Raw genomic sequence first — 23,807 nt, forward strand, 5'->3', positions numbered from 1 at the left:
CATGCAGAAGTGTATGGTCATTGTTTCCGATGTGTGTGAGTTATCATCAAATCAGTATTTGATTTAAAATGAATCTATATACCGGTATATATATAATCCACATGTCCTCAGTCACAATATAAACATAAAGGATTGAGTTTTGGTTTGTAATCACAATTTTACCATCTTGAGGGCTGCGAAAAAATTCAGATGTTGAATGCGACCCTAAAAAGTTGCCTGCCATCGAGATAGTGGGATGTATTTGACTTTGAATGCATCCCGACTCAAACCTAACCTCTTGAACCCTCTTTTCTTCCATCTCTTGCAGCAAAGTCTGTTGTTCGACGTCAAGATTATATTCCTCTTGGTTGAGTTGCTCGATTTCCGGCCTGGCACTGTTTTCTGTCATCATATCCGCAATCTAAAGACATGTCAAACAATCAACCATTGGCACCGGTATTATTATAAGTACAAGACACTAACGAAGTACAACGTGACGTCATGAAAAGTCAAGAGAATGTCAAAACGACAAAGTTCGGTCTGTTGTCAGCATACAAAGTACTTTGACTTTTTCAGATTGCTCAAGTCGGTTCTGCCTACTTGCACTACCTATATCAAGTGGTCATGTTTCTATACTAATTGTACTTTTCCGTCAACATGCTGTTAACAACACTACTTATGTTCCACAATTTGGATTTTTAGAGCTTCTTGGAGGTACAGAACTTCAAGATAGGATTGAATAATATATTGATATTGAAATGAGCCCGAATGTTCACGGCTGACACTTGTCAGTGGTGATCGTCAGCAACTAGTAGAGAATTGAAAAGAACATTGCATACCAACAATCGTATCACGAAATATGACGTTACAGGCATGAAATTTCGAATATTCGGCGATGAGAGAGCTCAAGCTTGATGCAGAACAGGCAAAGGCCATGAATTCTGCCATTGGTAAACATTGGTTGGATAATCCTATTTGCATGAAAAAAATAATGATAGCGACAACAGATTTCGCAATTTCATTTGGGTGCCTTGGCGTCGAATTTTATCACAATACGCCAATCCAGGGTGTGCCTACAGAAGGAGTTCGTGTACCATCTAAAATAGTACATTTCAATATCGATATAGGCTACTATTAAATTAGGATTTTGAAAAGTAATGAAAAGTTTTGTGATAAGTTTGCATCACTCTTACGGGTGAAAATGTCATAGCAACCGATTGAAATAGCCTTGTATCATCGAAACCATACGTCTTCCTTTAGGAGAATTTGTCCCTCTTTTTCAAGTTTTTGAAAATGTCCTCCGAGGACGCCTAAATGTCCTCCTGTTTGGCAATTCGTACTCCTTTATAGTTTTACAGCTAGGACCTTTTTTTAATCACCTTCACAAATTTTACAGCAAAAATAAAAAAAAATCGACTGTTATCAGTCTTGATCAACTGACTTTTTGATTTAGTAAAACTGTCCTCATTTCCCGATTCTAAAATATGGTACACCCAGCGTAATGTCACTTAATGAACAAGTTTATTTCCCGAAAGTATTAGATAAGCTTCAAAGAGAGTTTCGAACAAACATGAGTGTCACATTTGATTTAGAACACAATTCAAGATAGAGTAGAATAGACCGGTGACCGATTTGCTTAAGATAAATAAATTTGGCTCACTGTTTGTCTCATCTGGTCAATGCTGATTCTCAAATGATTCTTGAGGGTTTCATATTCCAGATTTTCTTTTTCTGTGGCGACGTCCAGTTGTTGTTGATGCCAAGTGGTGGTAAGAGCGTCTGTAAAGGAACCACCCGATGAACATGATAACAAGCTACTTTGGTGTCGGAAACCTTATAAAGGAAAGTGGAACTGAAAACTAATGTCATGAATTTATCACCTGGTCCAGAAATTCGTAGTTCCATCTTGTCCGAGTTTATGGCGATAAATTCAGGGGTTCAATATGAATTTATAATATGATAATTCAGGTTCATATTACATTAGCAGCATAGTCTTAATCCATTAATTGGGAAGGAAATTTGATCACTGTGTAGTTGACAAAACAATCCAGGCAAATTTTTGAACTGAAACTCACGATCAGCAAATATCCTGCGTGGTCTAAGAGCGACAACTGTTGATCGAACCGCAAACAATGAATGACTACATTTTCACTTGATTGACATACCTGTTTCAAGAGTGTTGATTGTAGGAACCGCGTTGAGTACGCCTTCCTCTTTTTCTGCGATAGCTCGCAAAATCATATCTTGGTTCCGCCCGTATTCCACTGCTTTGCTCATTTCAATACGTCCTTTAGGCGTCAGGCTGCGGTAAACATGGTACCGGTATTTTAATATTGAAAACGAAAGATATAAGATGATTACAGCCCAACGGAATACATGTGACATATTCACATATCATCTTTGTTTAACTGGATGGTTTTATTACTTCTCGCTAATTTTGGGCGCTGATTCTAATATGCCAATAGTTTTTCGCTGTCATCGATCATTAGGCCTAATGCTCAGTTTAGAGAGCTATAGTTATGGGAAATAAGGTTAGGGCTAAACTGCATTATATAATGAATAGCACAAATCACATTTAGTCATCTCTACATAGATTTAGAGAACTGAAGGTGGTACAAAGCCCAGTGAACTAATTATAATTAGGGCAAGTTTTTCCAACTTTTGCAACTTTTTTTCACAGCTTCCGGCAGCTTCCTAAATACTCAGAAGTTATGTAGTATGGTGTTTTAAGCTGTTTGGAGGAATTTTATATTTCAACTTTTCTCCATTTTCCATACGGTACAACGTTTTGCAACTTTTTTCGATTTTTCATGCAACCAACTTTTCACTGGAAACATTTGGCACTATATGTAAATAGATCGCTTGATTATTTCCATGTCGTTTAAATTTGAGGTCCTTTCTGATTTGACGTACATTAAGGCTAGACCACCGAAAATCATACTTTCACCGAGTCAATTTTTTCAGCCTATTGATTTTGTTGAAGTCGCCAACACTGAGTTATGCTACAGTGCCTTGGATACGGATCGATCCGAGTATCTCATACCCTCATAATTTCGAGGAACTTGTCCATAATTGCAAATTTTTACTGCAACTTTTGTGAAAAATAAATGCAACTTTCCATGGATTTGACTGCAACAAAAACATACCATAATTATAATTTAAATACAAGTTGAACAAAAATGATGTCACGTAGTGTTATGGCTTCGATGATATAATATGGAGCCAACATTACAGGTGTCCAAAAGAAGCTTTCTAGTCAATTTCGTTACAAGCATTGAAATGGCTACAAAGCTGATCAAAATGCCCTGAAGTTTTGGAAATGCGCCTTGAAATATATGTCATCTCTTTTGAATATCGAACGAATATATCAGGGTTATCAGTAAAGGTGCAAATTAGCTGTTTTATCGGTATCGGCTCAAAAATACGATATCAGTCGGTAGGCGCGTAGCCAGCCGAAAAATAAGGAAGGGGTTTTAAAACATAAGGGCGGGGTTTCGATGTTTTGCGAATTTACTAATATAGCGTCAATTCATTAGGGTTAAGTACATGCGTAAATGACGATTATGCATTATACAATCTCCTCGTGTTCGCGATTATACGCGTTTGATAAGCTTTTCGACGAGTCCGGAAGTGCTGTTAATTAACTACTCTCTGATCTGTCGTCAACAATTAAATACCTGAGCTTATCAACGCGTTTTACGCAGCCTCGTCGACTATTTGCTCAAGTCGAAATGTCCGAGTTTTTAGGGAACATGTGTCATAATGACGCCGATTTCAGGTGCTTCAAACCTGTCCTGTTTTATAAGTCACGTTGATACACATATTCTGATGGTTGTGTTCAAGTATTAGCGGAAATATATAACGCACGCGTCGCACATGTTTGCGGATATTCGATGTCTTTCAGTTTCGCGATGTCACTCTTTAATCACAATCGCTAATCAGCATATACTTAACGACCATTTTATCCGAGCCATCGGGAAATAGGAGCCAAAGCATGGTAGGCCCTAGACGCGGTAGTTAGGCTAGCGATATCTTTCGTATACTAGGCCGCTTGCAGATGCGATTGTGTATGCCAGCGATGATATCGTGCACACCGGGCCAATGCAGATGCGATTATTCAAGCCAGCGGAACTAGGCTTGTTGGAGACGCGATAAATGAGGCTAGCAACTATTGCATAGCACGTGACAATGAATGACCTAATTTCGCAATCATGTCAGCGGATGATCGTGTATCGTTACATTGTGCAGTGCAATGCGCACGGAAAATCTCGCTAATTGGCAACACGCCTTTCGTTAATTGGCCGCACGTAACACTGATAATACGATTTATTGAATTGCAACCGACCATTAGTATCAGAACGGTTATTTCAAAAGAAAGGGGTTTTGCGTTTAAGAAGGGGGTTTCACGCTTCTAAAGGAGGGGGTACCGACCCTCGAACCCCCCCCCCCCCCCCCCCCCCGGCTACGCGCCTGTCAGTCAGGCTCTACAGATGATCATTGCATGAGGTACTGACTTCCAGGAATAGGACACGAAGGAACTGTCTCCTTTTCCACACGATAAGATCCGTTGGCTGTCGGGTGACCACAAAGCAAACGCTACACCTCCGCTCAGATAAGAATGACATTTGACGATGATCTTGGCAGACTGAAATGAAATCGTCATTGGTATAGTGTAAACGCTTGAGCCATGAATGTTGTAGGTGTGATAAAATATTACAGTTGAAATACTCGACTTACCCTAAAATAAACGTGAATAGCCCAAGAATGGCACAGCAATGAACATGTATAGAAAGCATTTTGCGTTGGACTGTATTTAAATTCAATTCGTCACATTGTCAAACTGAAAATCGATGATCAGGGTAATCCGTTTCCTAGTCAAGCATTCGAGTACCCCCTATCATGATGTCATAACATTAATAATGAATTCAAATATCAATCAAAATGCTGTCACTTCCAACCTAACCGTCTTAAGTTAACAGCCCGCATATCTAGCACGAGCTTACTATGTCATGTACTACACATTATGCATGTGCATGCTATGGTGGTTGTACACTAATTACACAATGCTTGAATTATGGCAGTCTCTCATTTGAGCGACCACAAAACTGAGAGTCGGTCTATTTAACGAAATATATTGGTATAACGCCATTTTAATGATATACGTGCGTAATACCACGTAGAGACATTGATGCATGCATTGGTGATTCTTAGCTGGTTCGGAAGTTGATATACGTTCATGAGTATTAGCTGGTTCGGAAGTCGATATACATGCATGATTATTAGCTGGTTCGGAAGTCGATAGACATTCATAAGTAGTTCGCTGATTGCGAGAAAATATATTGCATTTTGAACCGTACGTGATATTCAATAAAGTTACAAGTCGGGGAGACGGAAACAAAATATATTCGTCAGTGTGATCCATCGAATACGTGTGCAATAGACAGGCTTGGTGGTACGTCAGCCAACAAGGTCGTACGGCGTGTACGCCGGTCGTCGAACGAAAGAAGAACACGCAGCGAATTGTAAACGCAACCTTCTTGGAGTCAGATATACAATTATACAACTACAAACGTTCGCTCTGCGTTAAAGTCTATATAATCGAGTCTAGACTCATGATAGATCTTTCACTGCAACAACTACGAATAAATCTGTAATCTTTTATTCTCTTTGGTTAGGATAAGGCCTAAAAAGGTTGATGCACAAGTTAATTATAGCACAGAATTCCCTACGATCTATCCGGCTACGCTACTTTGCTACTTCAGAAAGCTTATCAACTATAACGCCATTAAACCGATTTTGTATTTCTGAACCATGACTATTTCGTGACGCTTTGTGACCATTGTGAGGCTCGAGTACTTGGATCTGAGTCTAGTATCAATTGTAATAACTTCATTGGACTACTGAGAGTTGACTTTTTCTAGTAACAAAATATACGTTTCTACACCAAGAGTAATATTTCGGAACGAGAAATATAGTTTCAGTACCACATGCCCGGTCTTTTAACCTCAGCTAACCATATCTCAGCATATAGGAACATGTTGCAAGGCTACACATATTCATGGAATGACATTCATGTCAAGCAGTGATCGATCCTCACTATGGGCACCAAGCGATACGAAATAGAGATGCTGTAGAAACACAAAATTATTTTACATGACGTGTAGCTGGACTCATTTCCTTTGCGGCCGCAAAAAGAAATTGATGAAAGTTGCGCTTTTCAAGTCACTCTTTCTCGACTCAAAACTCAAATCACCCAGCTACACTATACTGACATGCCCTAGACATGGCATGTTGCATCAATACTCTTTTTCTCCCATTGAAGGAAAATATTTGCAGGCTATCTGGTGTCGTTATAATGTAAAACCCCAATTTTGACTCACATACTATCATGATGACGAGAGAATGCCTTTATCAATTGGACACATGCAAGCACAGAATGCTCACATGATGCGCAAGATCATTCAGAAGTTATCACATCTCTAGTGCTTGATGGAAAATCAGGAGGATCGAAGCATCTAACATTATTTGATGGTGGGAACCAATACATATGTAAACCCCTTGCATAAAAATGCCTTACCGGAGATTTTTCACTACGAATGACAAGATTTCCATCGGGCGAGTAGGATAAAATCCATTGGCCGGCCGGCGACATGCTAAGGACAGCTTCCCGCATTTGATGCCCGTCCATTTCAAGGGATGGGTTGTGAATCGAAGTGCTATCCTAAAGAAAAAAAGATTGCTCAACATGAAAATATAACAGCTGTTGTTCAATGAACACAATGTGGGCTTTACGAAATTGACAACCATACTAACTTTATATCAATATATACGGTGCAGCTTTTGGCGACTTTTATGTTTTTTTCAATCTGCAAAATTTCTAGTAAAAATGAATCTGCTTCAGCTGCAAATTCGATTTCAGAATTGACCCTTAACCACCGGTCCCCCAAGTATATTACAATTTTATAACTCAATTGCAATATCCGAAAAGTTGGATGCTTGTCCATTATTTAGAAAAAATAAACTTGAAATTTTAAATTCATTAGGAAATTTGGTGCGTATATTTCTGCATCGTGCCGTAAAGTTCATGGTCTTTGTACAATTTAGACAACGTAGACTTTGTATAACTGGCAAGTTACAATGCTTTCACGTCCAAGCATAGCAAGGGCTGTAACTCTGTTCAAATAAATGCTTATAAGTTTTGGACATGTGCGGCAAATTCCATATCTTCTAAATATCAGCTGGGGGGTGTCTATCAAGGTGTTAGTTATTGGTTTTATCAATACCGGCTCCGAAATCCGATAACCGTCAGGCTGCACAAAATGTCAACTAATCACTAGGATAAAGAAATGACAGAGAAAGTACTGACATCTTGAACAATTGGAAACTGGAATTGAAGCATTTTTCTGTCCTCGAGTCCGACCGCAAAAACGTGATAATGAGAATCAATGCCGGAGATGACGGCGGATTCCAACGGTATGGTGAGGTCGAATGTCAACCGGTTGATGAATGAATCTAAAAACGATATCGACTATAAAAAGAGATTATCGCAAATTACGCCGGCAGCCGTAGCCTTTCTGTACCACTAAGCTTCAATTTATAGGCCTATGGAGTAAACAATTAATAGCTGAATGCACTACCTCTGAATTAAGAATACAGGAGACCAATATCGTTCCTGTTAGAAAACAAATGAATGAAATTATCAACTCTGCGGTCATGAGTTGGCCACGGTAGCGCCATCAAATAATAGACAGTAGAATGTTACTGATCACGTCCGGTTGCAATGAAACATATTCATTGTGGCATTCGGGATTTCCAAGCCTATTTTCATTGCAAGCAGGTTACTGAGTTGTAGACAAGCACTCCCCAATCAAATATTTAACAATTGAGTAATATATTGATCTTGAAGCCTGAATATTTTTCGGCCGACGCTCGTCAGGGGTAATCAATATTCAGGCACATTTCAATATGAATATATTATTCAATTGTATAATGTAGTTCTGTATCTTCATGAAGCTCTTCAAACACTGAACAAGGATAGTAAAATAGACCACCGAAAACGTTGTAGTTTATAGACATCAGAAAATACCTTTGAAGTTTTTTATCGGAGTCCCAAACTGATCCGCTGTGAACAAGGACTCGTTATTCGGCACAGAAAAAATGACCAGCCGGTCGCTCGTTGAACAGCCGGCTGAACTTTCTTCTTGGTCGGCCTTCAGCTGTTTGGCAAATGTGCAGTCGTTCGTTAATTTGCTACATTTCTGACACCATTAGCGTCAAATTATGTCCCGAAGGCTACTGAAGCAGACGCAGCAATATATTAAACACCAGCAAATATAATCTCAATCTTCGAAAATATTATTAAAAAAATATTACATAACAACAATATATTTAGCTTTAATGATGAAGGGGCTATTTAGCGCGGTTCTTATGACAATTTCTCTTATAAACATTATGGAAACAGATCCCAAAGCTATTTTCTACATTTTAAATGCATAACGGCATTAAAAAACTATTCACAAGTAGAATAGGGAAAATGACAGGAAAGATTCATCACCAGGTAATGAGACATTAAAACTATCAACTGTATTCATTATTCATACGGTGCATGCAGTTTTAGAAACAAAATTGCAATTATAACAAATGTCAGCCACATCATACTTACTTCGACAGTAGGAAGTACCACAACGGCAAAATGAGTCTTTTCGTCCGAATGCTGCATTCTGCTGATTCCGCTGATCGTGCCAAAACAATCTGCAGAGAATCAACCAATGAAAAACAGTGATCGAGCCAATATTTTGGACATGTGTGTCATGACCAGGCAAAATGGAGTACCGTACCAAAGCTACCGACATATGTGCACTTGCAAGTGGCAAATCTAGCACAATATTTACTACTGCAAATTAAATTAGTAGTTCGGGAACAGACTTCCCTAGTACCTTTTTAATATTACGATATGGAGGTATTCAAATGCTTTACCGATAGACCCAAAAAATCACTTCAAAGTCTCACGACCCAAGAAATTTTGCGGAAAACACCATGCAATTAAATATCAATATAAAAAGACCACCGCCCGCTGCTTTTTTTACCAAAATAGAGTGAGGAAAACTATAATCTCATTCACTTGCAGTTGTTTGTATTTTTGATCTGATAACTTTACAATGGAATAGATGAATGAATGAAACTTGACTCAGAAGGAATTAGATATGGTTGTCGAAGCAATTTAAAAAAATGATTATCAATGTGTTGAATATGTTAGTATGGTTCATTTAATTATTTCAGTAGTAAACTATTTCGATATTGCCAAATTAATTCTTTTTGGCTAACTATCGTAACGATCAGATATCAGTAAATGTGACTCAATAAAAAGAGTTTGTGTACTGCAGGAGTATATGGTAACTGACAACCTCCAAACCTACATGAACCTACTAACAGCAAGCAGATCTCATTCGATCTGGCTTTCATTCGATCAGAGGCAACCGCTGCCAAGCTGTTGCAGAGTGTTGCAATTTATACCGCTGATACAGCTGTGATACAGATGTGATGCACCTGCTTGCGGGACTATATGATAATATCCAACATTGTGTATTTCACGCCATATTAGGATACGAATAAGACTTCCGATTGCAATGATCACGAGTCTATATAAGCGCATGTTTAGTTGACTCGAGATGAGATTCATGTAAACCTACTTGTAACAACGTATGAAATATATTCGTATGTCTTGCTTATATCTGCGTCTTAAGATCTCACCAGGATACAGGATTCCAGGTTAAGTAGTCAGCCAGCTAAACCTAAAATACTTTGGTTAGCTATACTTCTACTCCCAGGAACATATACGCCATCTTAAAATAGTACATTGAACGCTGCCTTATTTGAGATCTCATGCTGATGACGTCACGATACGATTGTTGATATACAATGTTCTTTCCAATTCTCTACTAGTTGCTGACGATTACCCCTGACGAGTGTCAGCCCAAAATATTTGAGTATACTATTCAATTGTATATAGAAGACAATTGAACGTAGAATGAAAATGCCAGTCTAGTTTGTGCCAACAAAACGAGTTGGTGTATGATCTAAAAACAGTATAATAGGCCATCGGTTGGTCTCGATGACCCGAATTTCCAATGCCTGTGACGTCGTATTTGGTGATACGATTGTTGATATACAAAGTTACTTTAAATTCTCTACTAGTAGCTGACGATTACCTCTGACTTGTGTCATATCGAGAACAATAGGTTTTATTTCAAATGATTATATTATAAAAGTTGTGCACCTACAAGAGTCTATAGAAAGAGAACACTTACCGATAAAACCCATGCATTGAAATTTCGATCCTGGGTTCGAATTGATCACAAAGACGTGTCTCTCTTCGCGAGAACAGCAAACCAGTTGCGTACCCAAAGGCGTGTACCTGCAAAACAAAGGCATGGAACGCAAAACTCGGCAAACAGTACAGTAATCACCCACTGTAGAAAATCGACCGGTCCCTTGTGCATGTACTGACAGTGAATGACGCGGGGTGTCTCAGGCTGGGTGACGTCGATGTGGTAAACGTATCCGGATTTTGTACCAACGGCCGCGAGAGGGTGAGACGGACACACGTCAAAGGAAGTGGCCTGTAAAACAAATAAACAAAATTCCTTATCTTCGCAACTTGTCTATTAACATGTAGGCTGGATCAGTGATTCCCATCGTAGTTAGGCTCAGTTCAAACAAGACTTCAGTCTAACTTGTGCCTGTCCGTGCAGTAACACTCTACCAGTCTCGTGCGAAATACAATCACATATATTGGTGTCAGTATATGGAATAACTTACTGTTTGAACAGTGAACACTGTAATTTACTTTCTGGAATTAAAAGAAACTTTGTATCCAAACTTAAAGAGCGTCCTGGAGGTACAGAACTTCAATATACATTGAATAGTATATTCATATGGAAATAAACCCGAATATTTTCAGCTGGCAGTCATCAAGGGTGATCGTCAGCCACTAGTAGAGAAAGAACATCGTATATCAACAATCGTCACAACTTAAATAATAAGAGAGCATATTTTGGCAGAATATTGCTTTGAAAGAAATGAGCATTTAGGCCTACAATTGAGGCTGGACACAAACATGGGATGCGATTCTTGATATTCAAAGTTGTGCTAGTTGCTGACGATTACCCCTGACAAGTTGCAACCAAAAATACCCGGGTTCATTTCAATATCAATATGTTATTCCATTGTTATTGGAGTACCCACACACTTTTCTTCGTGTAGTTTGAGCTTGACTAACTCCAGTGAATACTTCGACTTCAACGGAGTACTAGAACCTACTCGCAGTAAAACTTACCTGTGCGTCGATCATGAGTTTAGATATAAATGTTCCAAATTCCGATTCCCAGATTTCAACCATGCCGTCTTCTCTGCAGCTCTGTGATAAAATTGATTTCAGTTTACCGATGAGAAACAGGTTAAAGTTTGCTCAATTTCCATAGCACGCGTACTGGATTACAGTCCCACTTGAATAATGAGAGAGCAGTTGTTGGCAGAAGATTGCTACGAACAAAATGTGCAAGTATAATTGAGGCTGAACATCAACAGAACCCAAATATTGAATATTAACACAAACATCAATAATTACAATAATTATTAGTTATAAGTACAGTATTTAATCTGATCTCAATGAAATATTATTGCGCAGATATTTGCAATGATTTACTGTAAGAGCAGTTACGAGTGATATGCAATCGCGACCCAGCATGTTGTACTGATGGGTGGTAATCTCACATAATTACACGAAACAATAACATGATATTGTTAATCCATTCACTAAAAGCTTTATGACTGACTCTCATCAGTAGTGAACGTCAGCAATACGGTACCTCGAATTGAAAATATAGGAAATACCAAGACAATCATATAGTATGATACATAGAATGGTAGAGAGTAAAGTGGGGATTGAGGATTAAAGACGGTAAAAATGAAATATTTCTGTCCTTGATGTTTTTCCGGCATATACACCAACTCATGGTATACATACACACGAGATGTGCATATGTATACCATGAGTGCACGATGCATACCGTAATTTTCCAAGTATATTGCGCCCCCGTGTATAGTACGCACCCTTAAAATGGCATGCAAATTCTGGGAAAAAGCCTGTACCCATGTATAGTACGCACCCGGCATTCGCAGTACACGAATAGCGCTGTTTTAATATACGATGTCGACATGTCGTTCTGTTTTGCGATGTCACTGTTCAACAATAATGACAGCCTAACGATCGCTAATCATTATGCAATTAACGGCATTGTCTCTAAACGGTGGTAGATAGCAGCCCAAGCCTGCGAGGCTGGCGACACGATAGTTCAGGCCTGCGACACGACATTTTGCGCACGAGGCCTATTACAGATGCGATTGCCCAGACCAACGGTTATGTCGTGCGCACTAGGTCTTTTAGAGATGCGACTGATTACGCAAATGGTTATATCTTGCGCGCATGGCCTGTATATGCGATTGTACAGGCCTGTCGTTGACGCAATGAATTAGCAGTAATGCTCGTGCTCAATGACCTAATTTCGCTCGCGTACAAACCGCAAACTAACTCAGCAGGAAACCGCGTGCTGTGCTGCTCGTTAATTGGCAACACGCTTCTCGGTAATTGGCAGCGCGTAACACTGATTATACGAATTGCTGGGCGCGATGGCTGAAAGTGATTCGAGATTGGAAAAAACCATGAAAAAAGGTGTGATTTCAAGTTTTTTATCGAGGGAGATTTTTCCAGGGCTTGTTGTACCCATGTATAATACGCACCCCCGGATTTTAGGACAAAAAATCGTGAAAATTTTGCGCATTATACATGAAAAATTACAGTATATGCCGCTGGACAACGAAGGTACAGAAATTGGCTTCTAAGGCTATCTAAGTCTTGCTCCAGCCCTCCGTGCCATCCCAGTCTTGCTGAGCGCCAAGCGGGGAAGCCATAGGTACGAGTGTTACTAATCTGGACTTTGGTCTGACCCGGCTAGGGTTAAACCCACGACCTACCGATCAAGAAGCCGGATGGTCCACCATTACGCTATCTTGTCGGTCAAAAGTTCCCTAAGTTGCTACAGTGTTGGGATGACTCGAGTCATGACTTGACTCGAGTCACCTTTTTCGTATGGCTTGACTTGACTCGAGTCACTTTGCTAAAATGACTTGACTTGACTCGGCGTATCAGAAATGTGGATTGACTCGTGACTCGGAGCAAAATTCACGAGTCAATTTCAAGTCATCAAGTAATCGGTGTCGCTAAAAATCACTGTATCTTGCATAAGTTGGGATTGTTTGCGAAACGCTGGTGTAACCCGTGAGAGCCCCATTCATTCAATGATCGTGCGTTTTACTGAGCGTCCATTGTTCTCTCACAAATAAATTGACCACAAACGAAGGGATTGAAGATTACAGCTTACGTTAGTATAGTAAGTAAAGTAATTTAATAGCAAAATGTCTACTTCTGTTCTCTGTTCTTACCTTAAACGAACCTCTTGTTTTATTGAAGTTGAATTCGAATATAGTTTATATAGTCCTCAACCATTGGTACAGACTTGAATTGTATCATATAAATTTGTAAATGGGTCATGTTTTGCATCTTATCAATTCGTTTTTCTATTCTCTATTTTGGCTGGTAACTACAAACTGAGGCTATGCAAGTACTTGCGTAGTTTAGTAGTTCTACGTATATGTGAGCGATACAACGCCTTCTTGCGTGTATATTTAACTCTATATCCGTCCATAGGTTCAAAATCAATCACCACTCAATCAGTATCTCAGACAGCTGTATGGCAATATGCAATGAAGTAATCATGCCTCATACTTTGAAAAGGCAACTTGACTTGAATTGTGACTTGACTCATGACTTGACTTTACTTGACTCGAGTCACCTCAAAAAATTGATTGACTTGACTTGATTCGAGTCAAAATTTGAAATGACTCGAAATGACTCGTGACTCGACAGTAGTGCTAGTTGCTAACATATTCTTACATTAGCGCAATAGCACATGCCAATGGTGTGATTTCAACTTAAACAATGCGTACACATCAGAGAAGATTTTCGAAATGGCAATGCCAGATACTCGCCATGCAGACATTCCCGCCATCGGTGAATCCAGCGCCTACAAACTGCTTGGAATGAATCTCGAATATGGGGCGACAATTTCCAATTTTGACGTTGTAAACGCAGACAGCCCCGGAAGAAGTCGAAAAAACGTAATCGTTGAAATTTGGTGCTGAAAAGCTTGCTGCGCAGATAGCGGACGATCCCTCATATTCCTGGAAATGAATGGGTGGTGAAATTAATAGTGACATCCCAATTAGGGCTGGATATGATGGTTCGAGTACAAGAATTATAGTTTCCATACCCGGTACTATTAAAAACTGCGCAACGTTGTGAATCTTGACTGGTATCGCCGCATACGAAACATGTAGTACGAAATCTACGCAACTTACTGAAAATGACATATCTGAAGTCGTGAGCAACTCACGGCATTGTGACAACGTGAAATGAAATAGGTACGGTATTAGGTATAGCCAAAAAATAAGATGAATCTTTAATGTGATGTAAAACTTGCATTAGGCTATAGGCTATTATTTGTGGTCGTATAAAAAATACCGTACAGATTTGAACTTTCCGCATCATTCGCACTGCCGTGATGTCATAATGAATGATTCCCAAAAGCTCGACTCGAAGCCTAATGCTCTATTCGGAATTATATCACTCAGAGACTCGATTTAGCCCCAAACCTTAACGATAACAACATGAGTTTTTATTCACTCAGTATATCAACATATATAATATGATTTAACATAACATATATATTATATTCACAAAAGAAAGAGGAGGTTAGTATTCAACAAGAATTTTCGCCAACCTTGGTGATTTTCACTCCATTTTTATCGATGACCACTTTTCTCAAAACTCCGTCTGTACCGCCACAGAACAAACCGAGACTGTTACACAGAAGTGTGCTGAACATCTCTTCGACTGCTTCTCCAACCAGTATTTTATCTGGAATGAGACGTTGAGTAGGCATGATTTCAAAGGTGGGCCAAGTAATCGACGTTGCAACTCCGGTAGAAGTAAAAGTAACCTTGTAAACGTCTACTACATTACAATACAGGTAGCAATTGAAAAAATATGTAAAATACTTCCAGCAGATGCAGAAAATCAAAGGTAGTCAAGTAAGTGGTTTCAAAATGTAGAATTGGTCGAGGGGTCGTATACTTTTAGCAGAAAACAAGATAGTTTAGAAATTGCAAGATGCTGTTCTGATTACTGGGATAGTTTTCATTAGAGTTAGCGCTAAAGTAATTGTTTTTTCAATTAGAGATGTAATGTTAACGAGATACTGCATTTAGCAAATGTAGCCTACTTACCTTTGGAGCCTGACAATATAGCAGTCGCATTTGCCGTTTCCGTCTGAACTGACAGTAGCTCCCCACGGCTGCATCCGATGTAAAGCAGACCCTTGCTGGACCACGTATGAGCCGTGGGTTCGACAATAGGTTTACGTTGATAGGGTGCCTGTAGAAAAGTGTGGAGTACAGAGCAGATATGTACAAACTACCAATTTAGTTGGGTGACGCTTAACTAACAGCAGGTATCTTAAGTATATGGCTCTAGTTCTAGTTGCACGTATAAAAAAATTCGTTGCCAAACAACTAGAAAACGCGTGGCGTCGTTTGGTATGAATCCTAATACCGGCGTTCTGTTGTGTGACGTTCGTGCAGCCATTGCTGGCTGAGTCAACACTACCAAGAGTAGTGTAGCTGGGGGTGGGTTTTGGGGTCGAAACACCACCCCTTCGAAACTCGACCTGATGTTCATGACGAAAACCGATCCGATTCTATGGAACTAAATATTAATGGGTTGCTTTGCAATTGAGTATGCATAGTTAGTTGCGTTTTAGTTAGCTGGTCGCAGATTCTAAAGGTTGTTCGCTCTAGTTCTGGTTTTATCGGCGAGTTTTGAAAATCCAGTAGTTTATTCAAGTCTGGTCCATAGAGGTAATGATTTACAAATTAACTTTGGCTAATCCGTGTATTTTGCTACCAATCTCATAACTTTGTTTTTAAATTTCTGCTGATAAAATGCTCGAGCTCCAAACATTTTGGGATTCAATCTTAAGCATTGTATAATTTAAAATCTAATTTCACAATGAAATAATTATTATTCAATCAATAGGTGCGAAATAAAATGAATGCTGTCGCACTAATTTCAAACCAATATGTGCAGAAGCGACTGAAAACAATGAGCTCTTTTTTTACTTCTGAAAATATTCAGGCAGATCGCTGCTATGGGACTTGTGTCAGTTAATCCAGTGGCCAGTACTATTTTTACTTTTCGCTATTTCAAGTTTTCGGTTTCACTCGCCCTACCTTGAATGACATTGCGAGAACAATTTTAGACAGAAAATTATATCGCAGTAGCAAGCAACATACTTCCATCTAATCACAGTGGTCAGTGAATATATGAGCAATGCTCATTGATGATTTATGCATGTGCATGCACAACACAATAGCATGTAACAATTGACCATGTGGGTTAAGGTTAGAGTTAAGGTTGGGCTAGGGTTGGGTTACGCTAAGTGCTGATATTTGGCTAAGTTGTGGTTAGGTTTGGTTTTACAGTTATAAAGTCCCATGCTCAAATGTCGGGTCACATTATCTCTACAGACAGAACTTCAATATACAATTCAATAATATATCGATACCGCATCAAAAGAAACCCAAATATTTTTAGCAGATACTCGTCAGAGGTAATCGTCAGCAACTCGTAGCGATTGGAAATAGCGTTGTTTACCTAATATATTCGGGTTTATTTTATTATGAATATATTATTCCATCAAAATATCTTGTTACAAATTTGTACCTTGAAACTGGTGGCGTTAGGACCAACGAGTCTGGCTTTTGACGACAGGAATATCTCCGGTTGATCCGAGGATTGTGTCACGTACCGAAATTCAAATTCCTCGTTGCTTATATCAACCTCGCACTCAGGAAGCTTCACTTCTCTGGAAAGAAAAATCCCTTTGAAGAGACCGAGCATGTAAATAGTCGAACAGATAAAGGGCAACCTTGCGTCAATCATGTAGATCTGGTTGCATTTCTCCAGTGACAGCACGTACACTTTGGTCGGTCCGCACACACAAATCTCGTGCCAATTCAGCGGGTTGAAACTTAACGATGCCACTTCTGACTCTGCCTCAATCTGTAGATCAAAGTATATTGCATTGTGTCGTAGCATGATGTCGCACTGTGTAGGCCAGGGGTTCTCAACCCGCGGCCCGCGGGCCGCATGCGGCCCGCAGACGGTTATTTTGTGGCCCGCGTCATCTCTCATCATAAACGCAATTTCTACTGGCACGATATTGTTACATATTAATTTAGCTACTTAGCTTTCTTATCGCGCCGTCTCTGTCTCGTTTGATTACTGATTCTTTGATGTATTCTGGTTTCTTGATATATGCTCGAGTGTAGATTGTTATTGTTTTGAATCGGTATTCGGCTGGACTCTGGTTCAAGACAATTCCGTTGTGTGGTATACTTTTAAAGAATGTTTCATACACCGCGAGCGGTTTGAACAGATACAAGAACAAGGAAGGGGAAATTGAACAGCGGGAACTGGGTTTGTAAGTCTGCGTGGAACAGTTAATTTGCTTTCTCAGATATAAATGGAAAACTCGATTTGACATATTTGTCGAAGATCAGTTGTCGTAACGAAGTGTAGAAGCTTAAAATGATACCTCGACACTTTCTTCTGAAGTTATACGTATCGCCTGATGTTAGAAAAACATTGCTAGATAGGTGTCAAGCCCACCAATCCATATTCCGAGGCATTGTTAAAATTTGTCGACGATGTTACAGACGCATGGTTCAAAATTGCTTGGAATATCGCTAAATCCATGTAATTTGCCAGAGAAAGTGTCATTTCAATAGAACTTGAACATACTGTGCGAATATTCGCTGCTTCCAGAATTTAACAGCAAGGACAACATCACCTGACAAATGTTGAAGCTACAGTTGTCTGATTGAACCGTAACTAAAACAGTAACAGCAATGTCAGTCGATCTTCCATCGCATGTTCTGAAATACGTTGCCGCGTAAACAACTTTAGTATAGCATCGGACGAATCCACTGACTCCACAGACACTGCAAAGCTATAATTAGCTGAGTGATTTTTATCAGAGTAGAAATGCTGGCATGGCATACGCTGGGAGGGCCGAGCGAAAAACATCAACTTAACAAAGCTGACTCCTATCTGTACGACTATTAGTTCAGGGCTCCAGCCATGGAAGGGAAGGAGTAGAGTTGATTGATTTGTTCAGAAATTACCCGAACGCCTGACTTCTTCTCATATCACTGAGAGCTCAATGTGATAATGGCCTTTGTAACGAAAAAGTTACCGTAATTATATACTTGCTCGCTCAAGTATTGAAACAGAGAGTTCGGTTCTCTAGTGGAAGGGTTTTAAGATGGATATACCAACTTGGCAACTGATGCAATACACGCTCAATGACGGGTTATACGTGCGCCGCTGGAAGATAATATTCTCACAGAAAACAACAACTGAAAACTTACGAACACTGCTTTAGAATGCATAAAAATGTACCATGCGACCGTATACGACTGGTAAATAGGCTACAGTAGCCTAGATTGACTATAGTAGCCCACAAATACATTGAAATAATGTTGTGCGGCCCGCAACGTCATTTGCTGTTAAAATGCGGCCCGTTATACAAGAGAAGTTGAGAACCCCTGGTGTAGGCCCACGCACCGCCAATATACCATGCCACTCTGGATCACACGTCTGGATTTGATGCCGAGAATGGCAAAACATATTCAAGTTCATTCGAAATTGTCAAAATATAAATCCAGATGGATTTCATCAACGTATAAACCAGTGGCTCCCAACGTGGGCGATATCGTCCCCTAGTGGGCAATTTGGAGAAAAAAGGTGCCGAAAATACCAAAGGAGGCGATTGGAAAGTGACGGGGGGCGAAAATGTTGGAACGCCCAGAGACAGGTATTCAATTAATTTGGCCATAAAATACAAGTGAAGGCGACTTATTCTGCATATGACGCGATAGTGGACTAAAAAACATGAACTCAATGGAAAAAAGTCAAGGAAAACGGTTTTCCCAACATCTAATGACGTTTTTTTTTAAATCAATCCACCAGCGATCACAGATAGGTGAATAAATTTCTCGTTTATATGTCCTCTCTTTTGGATCCGTAAATATGGGGGGCAGAAATCTGTGTCGAGCTTGATAAAGGAGGAGACGAGTCGGAAAAGGTTGGGAACCACCGATCTAAACTTTGGCAGTCTTTATGCCGTTTTGTACCCAGGATCGTGACATTGAGCATTTACAAAAAACACACCAACCTGATAATTTGCGACCGCTGTTTCAGTCGACCAGTCCCACACTGTGACGGCAAAATCGGGAATTCCCGACGATGAAACCAGATAGGACTCGGTGGCGGAAAAGGCCAGATTGCTGTATTCCACAGAAGCACCGCCTGAAACGACGTTTAATATATAAAAATAGGTAACAATTGCATCACAAATGAGCACATTTATGCGATTATGATGGCGGAAATTTCATATTAGGCTTGAACCGAGTATATATTCAAGTCAAGTAGTGAGAGATGAATTTTTACAGTAGTGTGATTAATTGCCATTAAGAGGTAATTTGTCAGCGAGAATTATAGCTATACAATTCAGGGTTATAATGACTCGAGTCCGACTCAAGTCACGATTTTCTGATGACTCGACTTGACTCGAGTCACTTTCTTAAAATACGGAAATGACTCGACTGAGTCTGTGTATTGATTCGACCTGGACTCGAGTCATAGCGCATGACTCGAACCAAGTCATACGACTTGAGACTCAGACGGTCAAGACCGACATTTCATTGTAATTTCAAAGAACAATAAAGTAACCACCCTATTGGGATTTCGTCTATTGGTTGTACTTGAAAATGCGACCAGAAACTGCTAAAAGTGAGGAAAATTAGTATACTGTATACGCGAACCATTCGATATCACCAAACAGAGTTATAAAAAGTGGGTTTAACAAGACTTTAACAGGAAATCCAGCAGTCAACACAATGACTTTGACTCGACTCGAGTCATCATACCGTGACTCGGACTCGACCCTCTACTCGGTGACTTGGACTACTAGGACTTGACTCGGTGGTGAATTGATAATGACTCGACTTGACTCGAGTCAAAACTATAAAAGTGAGATTGACTTGTGACTCGGAGCCTTGTGACTTGGTTACAACCCTGATAGAATTATATATATACTATTTTTCACTTTGGCCAGCTGTAAACCTCGATTGCTCGTATCGCAGCAAAAGAAACTTGTAGTACAAAAGTACGCACGCTAATAGGATTGTCACAAAGTGCAACAAAGTTGGCATGGTCGAAAAAGCACTAGATATACAGAACCAACATTATATTCTTTGTGGTCACATAAAAGTACGGCAGATTTAAACTTCCTACATCTTTCATACTGTCGTGACGTCATCATGAGTACTCGACTCAAGCCTACTACTCGATTCTGGATCAAATTACTTAGGTTCTCGATTTCGCTAAGCCTTAGCTGTAATCTTTGCACAGAGAATCACAGCAACAATATCCTTCAGAGCTTACCTGTCAGTGTTTTGACGATATTCATTGACGGATACTGGCAGATGTAGATGTCCGGATTCAGAGACGACGAAGCAATGGCAAACATCTTCCGGCCCGGGTGGGTGGCCAGCGCTGTGATTCCATTCCCCGGGCAGCTGAAGATTTCTTCCTTTTTGTTGGCGGTATTCACAAATTTGACGTTGTTTCCGCAAACGAAACACAGAATGTCTTCGTCGATATGATGGATTTTTCCGCCGGAATATCCCTGCGCCCAGCTGAAATAACATCGTCTTAATTAACACTATTCGACGCAGTGGTAGTTTAAGTACAGAGCCGGTCAGTAATAAAGTACCAGTGGGTCAGTTGTACCTTTTCAGAGTACTCATGTAGCTCTTGCCTAATTTCAATGTTTACTAAAAGTGCTTTTTTTTAGTGTAATCAGACACTTTAAATTGTCATGAAGATGTATCTAGCTATATCAAGTATAGCCACCTATGATTTAGTACTAACTGTAGGCTAATTTTCAAAGCTACGTACTTTAGTACTTTTCATGCTTTTCATTTTCAAATTTTACCTGATGTAGTTTAAAGTATATCTTCAAATGAGTTACCGTACGCATATTTGTAATTGAGTAGGAATTCAAAGCATTACTTCTACTTCTACTTGAGCAATGTTGATTACTTTGACCATGTCTGCTGAAGTATAGTCTGATGATGCGTTTGCGTGGGCCACAGACCAATAAATGATCTATCCCTGCGACTAAATATAGGTTTACCGGCACAAGTTTCTTTAAAGTATGCCAGAATGCTTAATCTCAACGAAAAAAATGGATTGTACTTAACAAAGTTAAATGATCAATGATGCTGCCAAACATTTTTTTAAATGTGCCTTTATTTTGACGATCATCTAGCTCAGGGCTGGCCAACCTTTTCGGCCAAAGGGCCACATTGGATTGACGAAATTTTGCGCGGGCCACTATCCGCGCCAAGCGCGAAATTTTTTGAAGTTCATAGGTCAATAATATTGTCATTTCACTATATTGCGGGCCTGTTGTATATCGTTGGGATGAGTTTGCGAGGGCTGGGCTATTCGTGTTAATCATTTCGTGCCCAGGTTTCATAGTCGATGGTCTTACTGCGAGCGCAAACGCAAGGTCGCATATGTTGAACGACACTTTGTCTCGTAATCGCGAATATAGTTGGACTCAATCTGATACATTGGGTGTTCTTCAATTTTCACAAAAGGGCAACAATTTTAAAAACAAGAAATCGAGTGACAACATATTGCGCTAAACTTGTAGAAATTTTTTACCTTTGATAAATCTATCGCAAATTATTCTGCTTTATTGTAGTGTACGAAGATATAGGCTACCAATATGTGAATGGTTGATGGATCTGTCAATGAGTCGAAACTGATATTTTATTCAAGACATCTCAAGTGTTGCGGCCAGACTAATAAAATTTTTGGTTGGCGTTGCAAGTTCACAATCTGTGCGATCCATTTTTGATGATATTAGAAATTTCGGAAATTACCTCGCAGGCCACTCAAAACCTTCTCGCGGGCCACGGGTTGGCCGGCCCTGATCTAGCTACAGGATTTTGCGAAGTTCTTGTTGCGCATTTTAAAATAAATAGCCATTGAACAACTAGAAACCACATGTCGTTGCTTGGCATGAATCGAGATACCGGTGTTCTGTTGTGTGATGTTCTTGCAGTCGTTGCTAGGTCAGGGTCATCACTACTAACAGTGGCAGAGCCAATGGTGGGATTGAAGGGTTGAAACCTCCCATTGTAAACTCGAAACCTCTTCTTCTGAAATGCCAATCTCCAATATTGCAGAGCCAATTTCAACAAAGTAAAAATGTATGAGTTGCTTTGCATTTGAATCTAGTTACCGGTAGTTGTTGTGTTTTAGTCAGTTGCGCATATTCAATGAACATTAGTTCTAGTTCCAGTTCTAAGTAGGGTTAGTTCGGATATCAATAATTTTCACTATCCGGATAACGGATATATCCGGATATTTTGGAATTTATCTAACCGGTTAACCGGATAATAACTGCTAAGTGAGACAATCGATTTCATTAGGTCCGCATGTAAAACGGATCGCAAAATCATTACACAGTGTTATTGTAGAGTACCTATCTACGCGCGCAGTATGAGCGAATACGAGAAAAACCACGCAAATTTAATGTTCACTGCTTCTGCAATGCCCTCTTTATAAAGCACAGATGCATCAATTGTGGGATCCTGTAGCCGGGGCCGGAATTTTGTAACAAAGCGTCCACGTTCATTGAATGCTTTTTCAGCTTCCACAGAAGTGGGCTGAATAGAAAGCAGCGCTTCGTAGAGAGCCGGAAACTTCAACGGCTTTACATCCTTTTGACCGTCCTTATGTTTAGGTTTGGAGCACTAGAAGGACGACTAGCTGATACTGGAATTGATGCCGACATGATACCTCGCTCTAATTCACGTGATCAGGCACGCAGCCAGCCGAAAATGTAGGGGGATTGAAATATAATCAGGGGGTTTCGATTTTTCTTCGAATTAATCATCAGCGGAAATCAATTACGCTTGCACGCACGCACATTTTTGCGAACATTCGATGTCATTCAGTTTCGCGATGTCACTCTCAGAATCACTAATTAGAATACACTTAACGGCATATCGTCAATAAGCCGTCGAGAGATAGGAGCCAATGCATGCTGGGTCCGAGATGGTTAGGTCAGCGATTATATCGTTCGTAGGCCTATTGCAGATGCGATTGTGTAGGTCAACGATAACATCGTGTGCACCAAGCCAATGAAGATGCGATTGTGCAGGCCAGCGATGGAATAGTGTGTACACTGCACATGGCCTATTGTAGATGCGATTCTTCAATCCAGTGGAACTATCGGCTTGTTGAAGACGCGATAAATCAGGTCAGAGACGATAGCCGAGCGCGCGGCAATCAATGACCTAATTTAACGATCTTCGCAGCAGGAGATCGCGTCACATTACATTGTGCAATGTGGACGGACGCATCTCGCTAATTGGCAACACGCTTATCGTTAATCGGCCGCGCCAGCACTGAATACGACTTATTGAAGCTTACTAAAACGTGTAAAATGCATTAGCAACGATTCTTTTTTATCCGGTTAACCGGCAGAAAAATATCCGGATATCAGATA

General features: G+C 39.9%; 2 protein-coding genes across 2 annotated transcripts in view; one reads left to right on the forward strand and one right to left on the reverse strand.

Moving 5' to 3' along the window:
• LOC145453684 (cilia- and flagella-associated protein 43-like) overlaps positions 1–23,807 on the reverse strand; it is a 252,286-nt gene that overhangs the window by 22,737 nt on the left and 205,742 nt on the right. The window contains exons 3-20 of the mRNA XM_080331653.1: positions 20,663–20,916; positions 19,392–19,525; positions 17,082–17,215; positions 16,877–17,018; positions 15,382–15,529; positions 14,877–15,013; positions 14,086–14,277; positions 11,315–11,395; positions 10,450–10,598; positions 10,287–10,393; positions 8,642–8,730; positions 8,066–8,195; positions 7,346–7,491; positions 6,557–6,700; positions 4,494–4,624; positions 2,145–2,281; positions 1,640–1,758; positions 275–400 (exon numbers count right to left, since the gene is read on the reverse strand). Of these exons, the coding sequence (XP_080187779.1) occupies positions 275–400; positions 1,640–1,758; positions 2,145–2,281; positions 4,494–4,624; positions 6,557–6,700; positions 7,346–7,491; positions 8,066–8,195; positions 8,642–8,730; positions 10,287–10,393; positions 10,450–10,598; positions 11,315–11,395; positions 14,086–14,277; positions 14,877–15,013; positions 15,382–15,529; positions 16,877–17,018; positions 17,082–17,215; positions 19,392–19,525; positions 20,663–20,916 (2,500 nt within the window). The remainder of the gene's footprint in view (positions 1–274; positions 401–1,639; positions 1,759–2,144; positions 2,282–4,493; positions 4,625–6,556; positions 6,701–7,345; positions 7,492–8,065; positions 8,196–8,641; positions 8,731–10,286; positions 10,394–10,449; positions 10,599–11,314; positions 11,396–14,085; positions 14,278–14,876; positions 15,014–15,381; positions 15,530–16,876; positions 17,019–17,081; positions 17,216–19,391; positions 19,526–20,662; positions 20,917–23,807) is intronic.
• LOC145453690 (uncharacterized) overlaps positions 14,461–23,807 on the forward strand; it is a 94,212-nt gene continuing 84,865 nt past the window's right edge. The window contains exon 1 of the mRNA XM_080331666.1: positions 14,461–14,471. The gene's annotated coding sequence lies outside the window, so the exon portion shown is untranslated. The remainder of the gene's footprint in view (positions 14,472–23,807) is intronic.

This window comes from Botryllus schlosseri, chromosome 13 (genome assembly GCF_051294905.1).
Source record: "Botryllus schlosseri isolate E-star chromosome 13, Bs_hap1, whole genome shotgun sequence".
NCBI lineage: Eukaryota > Metazoa > Chordata > Ascidiacea > Stolidobranchia > Styelidae > Botryllus > Botryllus schlosseri.